The 17,706-nt window shown below is 57.7% G+C and overlaps 2 protein-coding genes across 2 annotated transcripts; one reads left to right on the top strand and one right to left on the bottom strand.

Annotated features, from left to right (window-relative positions):
* Nucleotides 1-3,593: 3,593 nt before the first annotated feature.
* Nucleotides 3,594-4,886, bottom strand: LOC143165224 (uncharacterized). The gene is made up of 6 exons (XM_076348680.1): nt 4,758-4,886; nt 4,582-4,599; nt 4,461-4,490; nt 4,133-4,334; nt 3,820-4,052; nt 3,594-3,745 (listed from the first exon to the last, which is right to left on the bottom strand). The coding sequence occupies exons 1-6, from the start codon at nt 4,884-4,886 to the stop codon at nt 3,725-3,727; spliced, it is 633 nt and encodes a 210-aa protein (XP_076204795.1). The 3' UTR covers nt 3,594-3,724.
* A 4,439-nt stretch (nt 4,887-9,325) lies between these two features.
* NR2E3 (nuclear receptor subfamily 2 group E member 3) lies at nt 9,326-12,728 on the top strand. The gene is made up of 8 exons (XM_076348745.1): nt 9,326-9,383; nt 10,329-10,479; nt 11,157-11,260; nt 11,347-11,601; nt 11,687-11,868; nt 12,105-12,336; nt 12,413-12,518; nt 12,596-12,728. The coding sequence occupies exons 1-8, from the start codon at nt 9,326-9,328 to the stop codon at nt 12,726-12,728; spliced, it is 1,221 nt and encodes a 406-aa protein (XP_076204860.1).
* Nucleotides 12,729-17,706: the final 4,978 nt, after the last annotated feature.

Genomic DNA, 17,706 nt, shown 5'->3' with positions numbered 1-17,706 from the left:
TGGGCAGCTCTCGGTTTTCCAGACACGAGCATTCAGAGGAACACTGGTCGGATCAGCAAGGAAGGCTTCAAAGCCATGAAAAGGGAGAGGGGGAAATGCCAGATTTACTGGAAAAATCGGCGGGATGGACCCCAGTGACTTCCCTAGTAAAGTCAGGGAGGCGATGAACAGCGAAGCCAGATACCGCTTGGGCAACAACAACTGCATCCACTTTGCCCTCTACCTTCTGGGCTTGGTGCACTTCTACACGCAACTGGTGAGCACGGAGCTGGGCGTCACGGCCGCGGTGGGACGGCTCCTGCACCCACAGCCAGCCCTGCGTTTGCATCCTGAGCCGCTTCCCCCTGGGGCTGGCCCATGGGCGGTGGGGACGGCGGTGGGGACAGCGGTGGGGACAGCCAAGCCCCCTGCACATGGACAGCTTTCTCTTGCAGGTGGAAATCCCAAATGAAGGTGGCAGCTGTGGTGGTGGGGCCGTGAGTACCCCCAGTGTCAGCCCTCCCCAGCAGGGCTGTGGGGTCCCTGGGTGGGATTCAAGGTCCCCAGGAGGGCTGGGCCTTCAGGAGAGTTTGGGTCCCCAAAAGTCCTGAGGTCCTTAGGAAGGCTGGGGTCTTTGGGAGGGCTGGGGTTCCCAAGAGGGCTGGGGTAACTGGGAGGGCTGTAGGGTCCCCAGGAGGGCTGGGCCCCGAGGGGGATGGTGTCCCCCGGAAGGCTGTGGGATCCCCAGGAGGGAAACCCATAGCTGGGTTTCCAGGAGAGCTGTGGGGTCCCTAAAGGAGTTTTGGGTCCCAAACAGGGCCGGGATCCTCAGGAGGGCTGTGGGATCCCCCGGAGGGAGGGGACCCCGCGAGGGCTGGAGTCCCCAAACAAAGCTGGGATCCCTGGGAGCCCTTGAGGATTCCCAAAGAGGGCTGGGGTCTCCAAAGGGGGCTGGGGTCCGCAGGAGGGCTGGGCTCCAGCTGCCAGCGCTGGTGGGGGACCCGTCTGCATGGGGCAGGAGGTGCAGCGGGTCAGGGGTTGCTTTCTGCTTGCTGGAGGTTAATTGCCATGCATTGATTAGATTTATTAAATTTTGCTGCCTTCAGGGATCTGCTTGGTAGAGTGCCATGGGACAAAGCCCTGGAGGGAAGAGGGGCCCACGAAAGCTGGGTAATATTCAAGGATCACCTCCTCCAAGCTCAGGAGCGATGCATCCCAACAAAGAGGAAGCCAGGCAAAAACGCCAGGAGGCCTGCATGGATGAACAAGGAGCTCCCGGACAAACCCCAACACAAAAAGGAAGCCTACAGAGGGTGGCAGCAAGGACAGGGAGCCTGGGAGGAATACAGAGGAATTGCCCGAGCAGCCAGGGATCAGGTTAGGAAAGCTAAAGCCCTGATAGAATTAAATCTGGCCAGGCACATCAAGGGCAACAAGAAAAGATTCTATAGGTACGTCGGGGATAAAAGGAAGAGGAGGGAAAATGTGGGCCCTCTCCAGAACGAAACGGGAGACCTAGTTACCCGGGACACGGAGAAGGCGGAGGTACTCAATGACTTTTTTGCCCCGGTCTTCACCGGCAAGTGCTCGACCCTCACCGCCCAAGCCGCAGAAGGCAAAGGCGGGATTGGGAGAATGAAGAGCCGCCCACTGCGGGAGAACATCAGGTTTAAGACCATCTAAGGCACCTGAAGGTGCACAAGTCCGTGGGACCCGATGAGATCCGTCCGCAGGTCCTGAAGGAACTGGCGGATGAAGCTGCTAAGCCACTATCCATCGTATTTGAGAAGTCGTGGCAGTCCGGAGAAGTTCCCACTGACTGGAGAAGGGGAAACATAACCCCCCTTTTTAAAAAGGGAAAAAAGGAAGACCCAGGGAACTACAGGCCAGTCAGTCTCACCTCTGTGCCTGGCAAGATCATGGAGCAGATCCTCCTGGGAGCTATGCTAAGGCACATGGAGGACAGGGAGGTGATTCAAGACAGCCAGCATGGCTTCACCAAGGGCAAGTCCTGCCTGACCAACCCAGTGGCCTTCTGTGGTGGAGTGACTACATCAGTGGACACGGGAAGGGCTGCAGATCTTGTCTATCGGGACCTCTGTAAGGCCTTTGACACGGTCCCCCACAACATCCTTCTCTCTAACCTGGAGAGGTATGGATTTGATGGGTGGACTGTCCGGTGGGGGAGGAATTGCTTAGATGGTCACACCCAGAGGGTAGTGGTCAACAGCTCAATGTCCAGATGGAGGCTGGTGACGAGTGGCGTCCCGCAGGGGTCTGTACTGGGACCGGTGCTGTTCAATATCTTCATCAGTGACATAGACAGTGGGATTGAGTGCACCCTCAGCAAGTTTGCAGATGACAGAGTGGTGTGGTCGACACGCCAGAGGGACGGGATGCCATCCAGAGGGACCTGGACAAGCTCGAGAAGTGGGCCTGTGTGAACCTCATGAGGTTTAACAAGGCCAAGTGCAAGGTCCGGCACCTGGGTCAGGGCAACCCCCGGTATCAATACAGGCTGGGGGATGAAGGGATTGAGAGCAGCCCTGCCGAGAAGGACTTGGGGGTACTGGGGGATAAAAAGCTGGACAGGAGCCAGCAATGTGCGCTCGCAGCCCCGAAGGCCAATCATATCCTGGGCTGCATCCAAAGCAGCGTGGCCAGCAGGTGGAGGGAGGGGATTCTGCCCCTCTGCTCTGGTGAGACCCCACCTGGAGCACTGCGTCCAGCTCTGGAGTCCTCAGCATAAGAAAGACACGGACCTGTTGGAGCATGTCCAGAAGAGGGCCATGAAAATGATCAGGGGGATGGAACACCTCTGCTATGAAGAAAGGCTGAGAGAGTTGGGGTTGTTCAGCCTGGAGAAGAGGAGGCTTCGGGGAGACCTTCTTGCAGCCTATCAGTACCTAACAGGGGGCTTATAAAAAAGATGGGGGCAAACTTTTTAGCAGGGCCTGTTGCGACAGGACAAGGGGGAATGGCTTTAAACTAAAGGGGGGTAGCTTTAGACTAGATCTAAGGAAGAAATGTTTTACACTGAGGGTGGTGAAACACTGGCACAGGTTGCCCAGAGAGGTGGTGGATGCCCCATCCCTGGAAACATTCCAGGTCAGGTTGGACGGGGCTCTGAGCAACCTGCTCTAGTTGAAGATGTCCCTGCCCACGGCAGGGGGGTTGGACTAGATGACCTTTAGAGGTCCCTTCCAACCCCAACTGTTCTATGATTCTCTGATCCTGGAAACACTCTGGAGTCAGAGGACCTGCAGGACATTCCAAAAGTGTGTGTCATGTAGCAACCTCCCACCTGCCTATGAGAGATTTTCCTCCAGCCCCCACCTGGACCCAGGATTGACCCCTGGGGTATACCGCCGGTGACTGGCGTCCAGCCAGACCTGGTCCAGCTGTTTGGCCAGTTCTCAAGCCAGCAGCCCAGGGAATATTTATTTTGATGCTCAAAACCAAACGCCGTTAACGAAAGAGGCATCTGTTTGTCTCAGGAGGCCACAGGGAGTGAAGAGCTCTTCCCCCTTCGAGATGTGCCAAGGCAGGACATCGCTCACAGGCAGCTTCAGGGAAAAGGAAAGCAAAAGCGAAAAAAGCACAAATCAAACAGGTTTAGCACAGACTCTCCGTGCAACCATTTATTGCCACGCAGGAGGGATGCTAAAAGCCACTGGCACAACGCTGGTCCCCCGGGGAGGGATGTTCCAGCCCCACGCATCCCCCAGGCGCATCACCGCCTCCATCACTGCAGCGCTGGGGACACCTGGGAGAGAAGATGGGCTGTGGTGACGCTCGGCTGGAGCGGGCGTTGGGGTCCCCCGGGGTGGTGGCACCCACCATGGTGCCAGCGAGCTGGCCCAGCCCCAGCAGGGTGAGGGCAAAGTGGATGCAGTTGCAGGTGACCGCGTCATACTCCACCGCCTGGTCCATGGCCGCCCGGATTCGCCGCTGCAGGGCGGCCGCATCCAGCCCTCCCTTCCTCCGCAGCACCTTGGCCGGACCCCGTGTCCGCAGGAGGTGGTTCTTGCCGTGCTTGGCCACAATCCCCGATGGGGATGTCCCCGAGCTGCCTGTGGAGCAGAGGGTACGCTGTACCCCGTGTCCCTTCCACCGGGACGTCCCCACGCCGTGGCCACCTCCTGGGGCTCACCTTCCAGGTGGATGATCTCCCCATCACCGCAGTAGATGCCGGCGTGGGCGCCCCACCAGCCAGGGCCCCCCGAGGCCAGTGGGAAGAGGAAGAGGTCCCCGGGCTGGGGCTCAGCCACCCCATCGGGGACTATGTCAAAGTGCTGGCCCAGCAGCCCCTCGCAGAGGAAGAACGCTGCCGTGCTCGCCACTCCAGCCACTGCCTGGGGACCCATCCGTGTTTCAGGGCCACCGGTGCCCCAGGGACAGCGGCAGCATCCCCAACCCACTGGCTCATCCCCCATCCCTGGTGGCTTGGGCACAGCTTGGATCTCCATGGATGGGGAAACCCTCCGAGAAGGGGCCATTTCCTCTAGGAGCTGAGGGAAAGGCAGGGCTTGCAGGATTTGGCCCTGTTGAGCCAGGGGTGAGACGGGTGGTGCCGGGCGCAGAGGGGATGCTGGCACTTACCTGCCTGGAGCTGCCCACCTGGAGGGACAAACACCCGGCGTCAGCCCCGGTGGCGCTGGGGAGATGGGACCCAGGGCACCAGTGCCATGGCGCAGCCCCTGCCTGGACCGCTGCCATGCCCCTGCCCGAGCCCCTGGCCGGGGTCCCCGTGCCAGCACCCCCAAAACCTGTCGCACCCAGGAGCCCAGCCAGTGCCGGGCCTGGAGGAACGGCCCGTCCGGGGCTCGCAGGGTCTGCACCAGGGTGCTCACCTGTGGGGAGAGGGGGCAGAGCGAGCCGGGGAGCCAGCCTCTGCTAGCACCCATCCCCTGCTGGCACCCACCCCTGGTACCACCCACCCCTGCTGGCACCCACCCCTGCTGGCACACATCCCTGCTAGCACACACCCCTGCTGGCACCCACCCCTGCTGGCACCCACCCCTGCTAGCACCCATCCCCAGCCCAGAGCAGCCTCCCAGGAACCCCCATCCCCTCTGCATCCCCAGACTCGGCACTGGGCAGGTCCCAGCCACGGGGTCCGTGGGTGCCACAGCAGAGGAGTGGCACCTCCTGGGTGCGGGTGCCCTCCCCGCCGGCTCCCCCTTTACCTGGGCGAGGAGGTTCATCTGCAAGGAGAAAACATGATGTCCAGAGAATGAGGACATGGGGCCATGACCAGCCCCATTTCGGGGACCTCTCTGTCCCCAGACAGTTGTGGTGCCAGGTCACCCTGGCAAAACCCAAGCCGCAGCCTCGGGCACCGCGCCAGCCCTGGCGCTCATGCTGTGCCCAGCTCCCTCACCTTGGTGACGCCTCTGTGGTCCCCTCACTCCACCGTGGTCCCCAGGAAGCTGTTGCTCCTAAGGTGGCCGCCGGGCAGGACCTCAGTGCACCCCGGCGAGCAACGCAGTGGCCTTTGGCACCTGCACATGGCTCCGCCAGTGCCCGGGAATGTGCCCAGACCACACCGACCGGCCCCACCGTGGCACCGAGCCCATCCTGCGGGGCCAGTCCCAGGGGGAGAAACCCTACCTGGTGTGATATTTCATCAATGAACCCCTTGTGTGGCCCCAAAGGAGTCACAATACAGCCCTGTGGCCACGATGCACTGATAGCCAGTGGCCACTGGACTGGTGCCAAAACACCTCTTGGTGCCAAAATGCCTCTTGCCCTGAAGGTGGCCCAAGGGACAGCCACCAGCCTGTCCCCAGCCCCGTGTCCCTGGGGCAATGTGTGCCTGGGGTCAGCTCCGGAGCCACATTAAACTTTAATCCTTGTGTCAGGGGGTCTGCGAAGGCTTTGGCAGGGCTTGGGGCAGGTGACATGGGAGCTGTCACGCTCTGTCATCGAGCAGCCTCCACAGCATCATTTGTCATGGAGCCTCCAATAAAGAAGAGCTAATTACAGCTGAAACCGGAGCCTGGCCTGGACACGCCTCAGCGCTGGGTGGCCATGTTAACCCTTCCCAGCCACCTCCAGTCCCACAGCCATCTTGTACCCTCCCAGACTTTTGTGTCTTCTTCTGGTTGCTCTTCTCCCCTCCTGATCCCCACCATCCTCTCCTGGTCCCCATTGTCCCGTTCTGATGTACCCTCCGGTTCTTGCCACCCGCTTCTGGTCCCTAGTGTCCCCTCCCAGTATCCACCATCCCCTCCTGGTCCCTGCTGTCACCTCCTACTCTCTGCTGTCACCTCCCTGCTGTCTCCTCTTACTCTCCACCATCCATCATTGTCACCATCAAGATGTCACCATTGTCACCATCCTGGTCACCATCAAGACATCCAGGTTCCCATTGTCCCCTCCTGATCCTCATCATCCCCTCCCAGTCCCCATCACCTCCTCTTGGTCCCCATCATCGCCTCCTGATCCTTGTTGTCCTCTCCTGGTTCCCACCATCTCTCCTGGTCTCCATCATCCCCTCCTGGTCAGCACCATCTCCTCTTACTCCCCTTCATCCCCTCCTGGTTCCAAATCATCCCATCCTCATCCCCATCATCTCCTCATTCCACATCATTCTGTCCTGGTCTCCACCATCTCTTCCTGGTCCAAATCACCCCCTCCCGATCCTTGTTGTCCCCTCCTGGTCCCTGTCATCTCCTCTTCATCTCCATCAGCTCCTCCTGGTCTCCATCATCCCCTCCTGGTCCCCACCATCTCCCCTCGGTCCCCAACGTCTCCTCCTGGTCCCTACCATCCCCTCCTGATCCTTGTTGTCCCCTCTTGGTGCCCACCATCTCCCCTTGATCCCTGTTGTCTCCTCCTGGTCCCCATCATCTCCTCCTTGTCCCCACTGTCCCCTCCCCTTCCCCACCACCCCATGCCCTCACCAGCAGGAGCAGGGCTGCCAGGACAGCAGTGCCTCCCTGCATCACCCGATGTCCCCAACTGAGCTGTCCCCTGGCCAGGGCGCATCTGCCAGTTCCCCACCGCCGGTGGGATTAGGGCGGCTGGAGCCTTGGGGCTGCTCCTGACCACAGGTTTCAAGCCCATCGCCAGCATCTTTGGGTAATTAGTAAATTAGTAATTAAATGCTCTCTGCCTGCTGGGGGGGAAGCGGGGCAGATCCCGAGGTTTTAGGCTCGGTAATCCCGTGGCATCTGCCCCAGCGTCTGTCACCAAGCCGAGTCACGACCCCGCCGCGGGCTTTAACGTTTGCTCCTTCACCCCCACCCCACTGCCCGCAGCCCCTCAGCTGTGGCATCGGGTCTGCTCAGGCCGCTCCCCAAAAATGGGCTGGGTCGAGCCCCCCCAGGTGCCTGGGTTTGGTGCTCATTGGATGCTCCCAGGGAGGGGGACAGGGTGTTGCTCCATGGGGACCCCACCTTGGCGACAGCACCCAGCCGGGTGTGATGGAGAAACAGAGTGAGAAACCATATTTTTGTAATTATTGGCTTTCCTGGCCGTGCTGATGATTGGCTGGCAGCAGATGGTTGGCCCGGCTAATCCCCCTCCCAAATCCCTGCTCCGGAGCTGGCTTTTACCCAACGGCGAGGAGGGGACGGGCAAATTAGCCGACTCAGCATGTATCGCCATGCTGGCCGCTCCCCGACGTCCCCTGGCACCGGGCACCCGGGTCCCCGTGTCACCCATGGGTGGGCTGGCATCCTGGGGTGTGGGTGCTCCTGGCACCCCCGGATCGGGCACCGGGGGTTGTTTCACCCATGGGTGAAGCTCTGCTGAAGGGTCTGGAGGCACCTAAGCCGCGGGCAAGGGACGGGCAGGGCGAGGTGACAGCTTGCTCCTGCCGCATTAACCCAGCGTCATAATTCTGCAGAGGGAGGAGGGCGGCCGCTGCTGCAGATGGTGGCTGTCAGAGATCTGGGTCAGGGTGGGGGCCCGCCGCAGGATGGGGGGCTGCGGGGTCGGACGGGGCACCCCGGGGGGGACAGGGGGTCCCGGGGGTGGAGGGGTGCTGCAGGCAGAGGTGATGGAACAATGCTGCAGGCAAGGATGATGGAGCCATGCTACAGGCAGGCAGGATGGTGGAGATATGCTGCAGGCAGGGGAAATCGGAGCAATGCTGCAGTCAGGGTGATGGAGCCACGCTGCAGGCGGGGGGGGATGGAGCGATGCTGCAGGCAGGGGAACATGAGCAATGGTGCAGGCAGCGGGGATGAAGCGATGCTGCAGGCAGAGGAGGATGGAGCAATGCTGCGGCCAGCGGGGATGGAGCCATGCAGCAGGCAGGATGATGGCACCATGCAGCAGGCAGGGATGATGGAGGGCTGACCCCCCAGCCCCCGGATCTACTGGTGTCACTGCCGCCAGCCCTCAGCAGGGACCCATTGCCAGCACCCGTCCCCTGGGACACCTCCGCTGGGGCCACAGACAGCAACAACACCCCCAGGGTCGCAGCCTGAGCCCCCCCCCGGGAGGGACACAGGGGGCCGGGGACCCCCGGCCACAGCCTGGCCCATCCCTGGGGACAACCCGGGCTGGGTGATGGTGGCCACCCACCATCCCCCTGAGCTGGGCAGGGGGGGTTTAGCGGATAAAGCCCTCAAATCCCAAATTGTGCTGCCCTGTCACAGCAAGGGTTTAGTAGCAGTTGCGTAACCCTGGGGGCCACCTGGCCTCCACCCGCTGCCATGTCAGCAGTCCTGCCCCCAGGGGCCCCCGTGTCCCCCCGGGACGGGAAACCGAGGCACCGGGGGGGGGGGGGGGGGGCACCGAACATCCCCCCTCCCCTCCCCATCAGGGCTGGTAATTAATTACTTGGGGGCAGGGAAATTACCCCCTTAATTACCACTTTTCGTTATTCCCCTCTAACCGCCTTAGTGAAGGGCTTATGCGCTTATAGGACCCAGTGGGTCCTAAGTGGGGGGGACACATATGGGGGTCCCTACCCCAAGCCCTGTCTCCCACCTCCGCCGCAATCTCAGCCTTGCAATGCTGGGTAGGGGGGGAGGTACACACGGTGGCAGGGTGACACCCCCACAGTGGCCTGTGGTGGCGCGTGGCGGGGGTGGCTTGGGTGTCGCGGGGTTTAGAGTTACAGGGCTGGGGCTCAGCACCTTTTTAATTCTTCATTGCGTGGCTGATTGATCCCCCCCCTCCCTGCGCAGACACTAAAGATTAAGAGGGTGACAAAGAGGCGGCTGCTTACACAGCGCCCGCCACTAAGCTGCCTTGAAGAGAGCAAGGCAAGAACCCCGCTGCCTGCAGAGCTGCCGGAGCACCCACCGCCTCGCCAGACCCGGGGGCACCCACCGTGGTGGCAGCCAGAGGGAGGGGAGAGACAGAGGTCAGGAACGCCGGGTACGGGATGGCTGCGTCGCCGGTGGGGTCGGTGGTGAGCGCTGGGCTGGATGATAGCCCCACGGGTAAGAGGTGGTGTTCTGCTTGAGTCGGTGCGACACGGCGGGACCGCGGTCACCAGTGGGGTCTTTCTTCAGGATGGCTGGGGTCCCCATCACAGTCCTTCTCCAAGATATCCAGGGTCCCCAACATGGTCCTTCTCAGGGATGGCTGGGGTCTCCATTGTAGTCCTTCACCAGGATGGTGGGGGCCCCCATCACGGTCCTTATCTGGGATGCCTGGGGTCCTCATCGTGGTTCTTCTCCAAGATACATGGGGTCCCCATCGTGGTCCTCCTCCTGGATGCCCGGGGTCCTCAGCTATCACCCTTCTCCAAGATACTGAGGGTCCTCATCGTGGTTCTTCTCTGGGCCAGGATGCCTGCAGTCCCCAACCCCAGTGCTCTCCACGATGCCCATGGTCCTCATCATGGTCCTTCTCCAGGATCCCCAGGGTCCCCAGCTATGGCCCTTCTGCAGGATGCCTGCAGTCCCCAGCCACAGCCCTCTCCTGGATGCCCATGGTCCCCTGCCCTTCTCCAGGGTCCCCGCGGTCTCCTGCTGTGACCCTTCTCTGGGATGCCCACAGCCCCTTGCTGGGATGCCCAGTGTCCCCAGCCGTGTCAGGACACCTCCAGTCCCTGGTTGTGGCCCTTCTCTGGGATGCCTGGCATCCCCCGACTGGGACACCTGGTGTCCCCATCCCTAGGGACAACATTTCATCCCCTTCTAAAAGTCCCATGAGAGCTCATCCCGCAGCATCCCAGTCACTGGGGTGTGGGGAGATGCTGAACCCCATCTGCAAACCCTAGAGTCCCTGAGGTGTCCCCATCCATGTCCCTGGGCTGGACCAGTGGAGGTGGAAACCACTCCATCACCAGCGTGCTGGGGGGGCACTGGGGACTAGTGGGAGGGATGAGGGACGCTGGGGTGTCCCGAGTCACCCCGAATGTGTTGGCTCCGCTCCTGCAGGGCTGAGCCCGGCCCCCGGCAAGGTGCTGAGCCCCGTGCTGCTGTGCAAGGTGTGCGGGGACACCAGCAGCGGGAAGCACTACGGCATCTACGCCTGCAACGGCTGCAGCGGCTTCTTCAAGCGCAGTGTCCGCAGGAAGCTCATCTACAGGTGGGGACGGGGGTGGGGGGATCCCCGTGGGGCAGGGACCAGGGTGGGATGAGCAGCCAGTGGGGCAAGGACCTGGGAATGGGCACCCAGCAAGGCAAGGACCCAGGGGATGGGCACCCAGTGCGTCAGGGACTGGCGGGACAGGCACCCAGTGGGTCAGGGACCAGGGAGACAGGCACCCATCAGGGTAGGGACCAGGGGGATGTGAACCCAGTGGGACAGGGACCCCAGGGGATGGGCACCCAGAGGGATAGAGACCTTGGGGATGAACACCCAGTGGGGCAGAGACTAGGGGGACAGGCACCCAGTGGGGTATGGACCCATGGGATGGACACCCCGCAGGGCAGGGACCAGGGGACAGGTGCCCAGTGAGGTGGGGACCCTGGGAGAGGTCCAGGACACCCATGGGGCCAGGACAGCCATCAAGGCAGTGTATTCACTGGGACAGTGCACCCACAGAGGGGACAGGGCACCCACTGGGGACAGGGCATTCATTGGGACAGGGGACCCATTGGGGACAGGGTGCCCATCATGGCGGGGCACCCATTGTGGGGGGACAAGACACCCAACAGGGACAAAGCACCCCCAGGACATGGCACCCATGGGGGCAGGACACCTGTGCCCCAGGGACAGGGGCCACCCCAGGGGCTGCAGCCGGGTGCCACCTCTCCCCATAGGTGCCAGGCGGGGACAGGGCTGTGCCCAGTGGACAAGGCGCACCGCAACCAGTGCCAGGCCTGCCGGCTGAAGAAGTGCCTGCAGGCTGGCATGAACAAGGATGGTAAGACGGGTGGGGGGGGTCACACGGTGGCAGACAGCGGGGGTGATAGCAGAGTGGCCGGTGCTGATGCCACCTTGTCCCCGCAGCTGTGCAGAATGAGCGCCAGCCCCGCAGCACGGCGCAGGTCCGGCTGGACAGCATCGAGCTGGATGCCGAGCTGCCCCCTGAGCATGTGACCACCACCCGTGAGGTCCCCCCGACTCCCTGCCCAGCTCCCCGTGGTCCCGGTGCCACTGTCGCCATCACCCCGGGTCCCCGAGCACCCACACCGCCCACCAACCATCGCTTCATGGCCAGCCTGATGACGGCCGAGACCTGTGCCAAGCTGGAGCCTGAGGATGGTGGGTGGCCACCGGTGGGGAGGGGACGGGCAGGGGGTTGTCCCCACAATGGGGTGACCACCAGCGTCCTCTTCTGTCCCCGCAGCTGATGAGACGGTGGATGTGACAGGCGGCGAGCCGGAGCGAGCGGCCAGTGAGTACCAGGTGGCACCGTACCCGGCGGCCAGCCCCGAAAACGTCTACGAGACCTCAGCGCGTCTCCTCTTCATGGCCGTGAAATGGGCCAAAAACCTGCCCGTCTTCTCCAACCTGCCCTTCCGTGACCAGGTGGGGTTGGGGACCCCCATGGGGCATTGGGGACCCCCCTATGGGACAACCGGGACCCCCAAAAATGTAGGCAACCAGTGGGAGGGGGATGGCTGGAGCATCCCCACAACATTCTCTGCAGGGTCTGGGGGTCCCCCCCCCAGAAGATGCTCTGCAGCCCAACCAATGTGGTGGTTTCAGGTGCTGGAGGCTTTGGGGGTGACGGGGGTTTTTGGGGCTTGCCCCCCTCACCCCAGGTGATCCTGCTGGAGGAAGCGTGGAGCGAGCTGTTCCTGCTCTGTGCCATCCAGTGGTCCATGCCCCTGGAGAGCTGCCCGCTGCTGGCCGTCCCCGAGCCAGCCCCTGGCAAGCTGCTGCCAGCTGCCCTGGACGTCCAGGCGCTGCAGGAGACCCTCGGCCGCTTCAAGGCGCTGGCCGTCGACCCCACCGAATTTGCCTGCATGAAGGCCGTGGTGCTCTTCAAACCAGGTGGGGGACCCACCAGCACCCGCTGCTGTCTGTCCCCATGTCCCCACCCCACCCCGTCACCCCTTTGTCCCTGCAGAGACCCGCGGCCTGAAGGACCCTGAGCAGGTGGAGAACCTGCAGGACCAGTCACAGGTGATGCTGGGCCAGCACAACTGTTCTCACTACCCCGGGCAGCCTGTCAGGTACCGCCGTCCCCATGTCCCCATGGGTGACACCAGAGGTGGGGACACCCACCCATGGCCACCGCTCTGTCCCCCAGGTTCGGGAAGCTGCTGCTGCTCCTCCCGGCGCTGCGCTTCATCTCCTCCGAGCGCGTGGAACTGCTCTTCTTCCGCCGGACCATCGGCAACACCCCCATGGAGAAGCTGCTGTGCGACATGTTCAAGAACTGACCTCCCCCCACCCCAGTGTCACCCGGCTTGTTTGACACCCTGTCACCTCCTCACCCCGGGACGCCGCGGGGTGTGAAGATGCCCTGTCTCCAGGGTGGTGGCCAGGGCCACGGGATGCTGCTGGCAGCTGGGACATTGGACCAGCTTCACTGGGGACAGCTGGTGGCAGGGGGATGTCCCCAAGTCAGCAGGAGCACCTCACTGGGGGGGGTGCCTTGATGGGTGCTGCTGTTCCAAACGCTGGAGGACCACATGGACCCAGGCAAGGTGCCCTTGCTGTGGCACCAGCACACATGGGGACCCGCTGCCACTCAGGGGTGACACCAGCCTGGGGGTGACACTGCCCTGCGAGTGATGCCAGCCTGGGACATGACACCAGGCCAGGGGTGACGTGGGCCTGGGGGTGATGGCCATCCTGGGGTGACACTGGCCGGGGTGATGGCCATCCTGGGGTACGATACCAGACCAGGGGTGACACTGGTCGGGGTGATGGCCATCCTGGGGTACGATACCAGACCAGGGGTGACACTGGTCGGGGTGATGGCCATCCTGGGGTACGATACCAGACCAGGGGTGACACTGGTCGGGGTGATGGCCATCCTGGGGTACGATACCAGACCAGGGGTGACACTGGTCGGGGTGATGGCCATCCTGGGGTACGATACCAGACCAGGGGTGACACTGGCCGGGGTGATGGCAGCCCAGGGGTGACGCCAACCTGTGGGTGACGCCAGCTTTAGGGTGACACCGGCCAGGGGTGATGCCAGACTAGGGGTGACATTGGCTGGGGGTGACGCCAGCCCGGGGTGACACCATCCCAGGGGCATGACCCCAGTCCAGGAGTGACACTGGCCGGGGGGGGGGCGATGCCATCCCGGGGCCAGGTGTCCCCCCCCAGCCGCAGTCACTGCCCCTCACTCATGGGGCACGGGGCTCCCCCACCACGACTTCAGCTCCGCGATCCCAGGGGGACAGGCGGTGACAGACCCTCGTCCCCATGTCCCGGGGGGCCCCCACTCCCCCCCCCCATTTTATACTCCAAATAAAGAGGGCTTTTGCAGCCAGCCTCCTCGCGCCGCTGACTCGGGGTCCCCGTCCTTGGATGGGGGTGGCAGCGGGGGGGGCACCCGCTGAATATTAATAATCTGAGTAGAAATAAATAAGATAAAAATAAATAATCTGAATATAAAGACATTGAAAAAAAATTCTGAATATAAATAAGCTAAATATAAACAATCTGAATTAAATAATTAAAGATTAATAGCAATAAGATCAATAGAAATAATGTGAATATAAATAAAAGGAAAATAAATACTCTGAATATAAATAAATTGAAAATAAATCATCTGACTATAAATAATCTGAATAGAAATAATCTGAATTAAAGAATCTGAATAGAAATAAAATGAAAATAAATAACCTGAGATAATCTGAATACAAATAAAAAGAAAACAAATTATCTGAATATAAATAAGATAAATATAAATAATCTGATTGGAAATAATCTGAATTAAATAATCTGAGTAGAAATAATCTGAATAGAAATAAAATTAAAATAAATAATTGGAAATAATGTGAATATAAATAAATTGAAAATAAATCATCTGAATATAAACAATCTGAAGCAATCTGAATATAAATAATCTGAATATAAATAAATGTAAATAACCTGGATATAAATAATCTGAAATAAACTGAATACAAATAAATTGAAAATAAATTATCTGAATATAAAATAAGCTAAATAGAAATAATCTGAGTAAGATGAAAATAGATAATTTGAATGTAAAGAGATTGAAAATAATCTGAATAGAAATAATCTGTATGCAAATAAACAGAAATAACGTGAATATAAGTTAAGATAAATCGGAATGATCCGAGTATGAACAACCTGAACGGGAACGAGCCGGGAGCACGGGCTCGGACCCCCGGGGCGGCTGGGCCGGGGGAGCCGCCGTTGTCCCCCCCCAGCATCAAACACAGCACCCAGCGCCAGGCGCTCCTCGTTACAGCTCTTTAATTAGCGCGGGGGGGCGGGGGGGGCCAAGCCCCTTTGTACAGCCACGGGGAGGATGGGGGGGGGGGGGGGATCCAAAACCCACAAATTGCACTTTATACACACCACGGTCTGCCGGCAGAAGGAAAAAATACCCCCCAGAGCCCCCCAAACCCCGACAGTGATCTGGGGGTTCGACAGGCGGCAGCGTCCCCCGGCTGCGGGGCACCAGAAATTCTTCGCCTTGAGAGAATGACACTTTTATTTCTCTTTTTTTTTTTTTTTTTCTTTTTCCTTTTTTAAACAATTTCTAGCGCGGATGACACAGGATAATATATCCTCTTACAATACAGACTTTGTTTTTAATTTACACGCAGCAGACTTATAAATTACTTAAAAAAAATTTCCATTAAAAATAATAATAATAATTAACAGCACGCAGCCCCCTCTCCTTTCCAGTAGTAAGTACATTCATGCCGCTCCGGAAAAACCCCATTTTTTGCCCCCAAATCCGGCCCTTTGCCGGAGGGAGGGCCGGGAGGCAGCCGTGGGAGATGCCGGGGGGATGCGCCGGCCGGGGACCCCGGAACACCCCACTCCCCCCGGGGCTCCGGGGGGCCAGCGCTGGCCGCCAGCTTAGCTCCTGCCGGGATATTTTTTTTAAATATATATATATGTATGTATGTATATGTGCTATATTTCTTTTATGTATTTTTTCTTTATATATATACACACATGAATATATTATATATAAAGAAATATATTTTCTATATATATTCTATACATTTATATATATAAAGAAATAGAGATAAAATATATAAACATATATTCTTTATATATGGTGTATATATTTCTTTTATATATTTCTTTATATATATACTCTCTATATAAAGAAATATATAAATATATATAAAGAAACATATTCCTTTATACGTATAGAAGAAATATATAGAAATATAAAGAAATATATATTCTTTATATATAGTATATATTTATATATATTTCTTTATGTATATATTAAAAATATATACATAAAGAAATATATATTCTTTATATATAGTATATATATCTTAGATTTCTTTATATATATAAGTATGTATTATATATAAAAGAAATATAAAATATATAAAGAAACATTTATTCTTTATATATATTCTTTTATATATATTTTTATTTATACAGAGAATATATATTCTTTTATATTTATTTCCCTTATATATAGAATATATATTCTTTTAAATATATTTTCTTTATATATATAAAATATATATATAAGGGAAATATATATATATCAAAAGAAATATACATACACACACACACACACACATATATATATATTTGGAGGTGCCGCCTAAGCCAGATCCGCCGTCCCTGCGGCCCTCATGCTGCCAGGGCGAGAAAACCGAGGATGAGGATGGAGCCCTTCCACCCACCCGCCCGCAGGGACCTCCTCGCCCGGAGCCCGGCCGCTTTGAGGGGGATTCCTGGGGTTTTAGGCAAAGAGGCTCTAAACTGGCTGGTTTTGGCGCAGAGCACTGGGGATGCTGCTGCTGTTGCCAGCTCCCGGGGGGTCTGGGGTGGCTCCCCCCAGGAGCTTTCACCTTCGTGGCCACCACCCGCCTTCCCAGCACATCCCGGGTCGGTCCCCAAATCCCTATTTTCCCACCTGGGGATGGTAAAATCCCGTTTTCCCCTACGGATGGGGGATGATTGACTTGGTCTTGCTCTGCTCCCGGGATGCAGCGCCCGGGCGGATGCTGCTCCCGCGCCCCTGCTCTCCCTGCGGCATCTCTCCCCCCCCCCCCCCCCCCCAAAATAAAAAAAAAAAAATAAAATAAAATAAAAAAAAAATTAAATTAAAATAAAATAAAAAATAACCCCCCCAATAAATAAACCATCCCTCGAAAGAAACGGCCCTTTGGGCAGGGGGAGAGGGGACCGAAGGGCGGCTCGGCTAAACCCAGGGATGCGGGGATGCCCGGCAAAACACAAAATACTCAGGAAAACTCAATTTTTTGGTATTTTCCCCCTTTTCGGTGGCGTTTCGGGAAAGGATGAACCTCAACCTGCGACACCCAGCCCATCTGAAAGGACGGATCCAGCCTTTATTAATCCAATTAGTGCCCCAGGGCTCCTAATTTCACCTTTCCAGAGGTTTTCCGGTGCCCAGAGCTTCTCCGGGCGCCACCGATGGCGACGATGACGATGATACGGGAGGGATTAAGAGCCGAGTCGTTAGCTAGCATTGCTAATTATTCCTATCATGGGCACCGCTTTTAAATCATGCTAATTACACCTCCCGGGATTTCTCATTCAAAAAACCCCAATGTATAGAGCAAGGTGGTAGCGGCAAGTGATGGATGGTGACACCGGCGGTGACACCGGCAGGACGGCTCAGCCCATCGCTTCCCTCCTCCCCGGCCAAAAAATAATAATAATAATAATAATTAAAAAAAAAAAAAAAAGTTCTGTCTGGGGAAAAATATAAAAAAAAAAAAAAATATATATATATTTACAACAAACTCCAGTAACCGGCATATAAACAAATATAGCTTCAAGTAGTCCTTGATTATTATTATTATTATTTTTTAATACTGATGGTCTCCAGAAAAAAAAGGAGGAAAGGTGGTTAGGTCACGTTAAAAAACAAAAAAAAAAAAGTGATTTTTTGGCAGATTTTTAACGCTTTTCCATGCGCTTGGCGTTGGCGTGGATGAGGTGGTTAAAGCACGGAGGGGCTTGGCTGGCTGGAGCAGAGCCGGCGCCGGCTCGGGATGCTCCCGCGGGAATTTTAGGCTTGCTTTTCTCCTACCGACGGGCGACAGCGATTCGGCATGAGGATTTGGCGGCGCGACGCTCTGAGACGTCGGATGCTCCGAGGGGAAGGGCGCAGGAGCCGGCCGGTGCCCCTCCATCCCCGGTCCAACCCCCCCTCCCACCCCCCGAAGGTCTCAACCCCCCCAAACCATTAAGGCCACCGTT

Source organism: Aptenodytes patagonicus, chromosome 10 (genome assembly GCF_965638725.1).
Source record: "Aptenodytes patagonicus chromosome 10, bAptPat1.pri.cur, whole genome shotgun sequence".
In the NCBI taxonomy this organism is placed as follows: Eukaryota; Metazoa; Chordata; class Aves; order Sphenisciformes; family Spheniscidae; genus Aptenodytes; species Aptenodytes patagonicus.
Note: the sequence above shows the minus strand (reverse complement) of the source record. Positions and strands in the feature narration are given on the sequence as shown.

What these genes read in the sequence shown, in the direction of transcription:
- LOC143165224 (XM_076348680.1), bottom strand. Translation starts at nt 4,886, where the DNA reads ATGGGTGCTAGCAGAGGCTGGCTCCCCGGCTCGCTCTGCCCCCTCTCC. An exon ending in GGAGATCATCCACCTGGAAG is followed by an intron (nt 4,053 to 4,132) that starts GTGAGCCCCAGG and finishes TCTGCTCCACAG; the next exon opens with GCAGCTCGGGGACATCCCCA. An exon ending in GCCAGCTCGCTGGCACCATG is followed by an intron (nt 3,746 to 3,819) that starts GTGGGTGCCACC and finishes CTTCTCTCCCAG; the next exon opens with GTGTCCCCAGCGCTGCAGTG.
- NR2E3 (XM_076348745.1), top strand. Translation starts at nt 9,326, where the DNA reads ATGGCTGCGTCGCCGGTGGGGTCGGTGGTGAGCGCTGGGCTGGATGAT. An exon ending in GCTGGATGATAGCCCCACGG is followed by an intron (nt 9,384 to 10,328) that starts GTAAGAGGTGGT and finishes CCGCTCCTGCAG; the next exon opens with GGCTGAGCCCGGCCCCCGGC. An exon ending in CGCAGGAAGCTCATCTACAG is followed by an intron (nt 10,480 to 11,156) that starts GTGGGGACGGGG and finishes CTCTCCCCATAG; the next exon opens with GTGCCAGGCGGGGACAGGGC.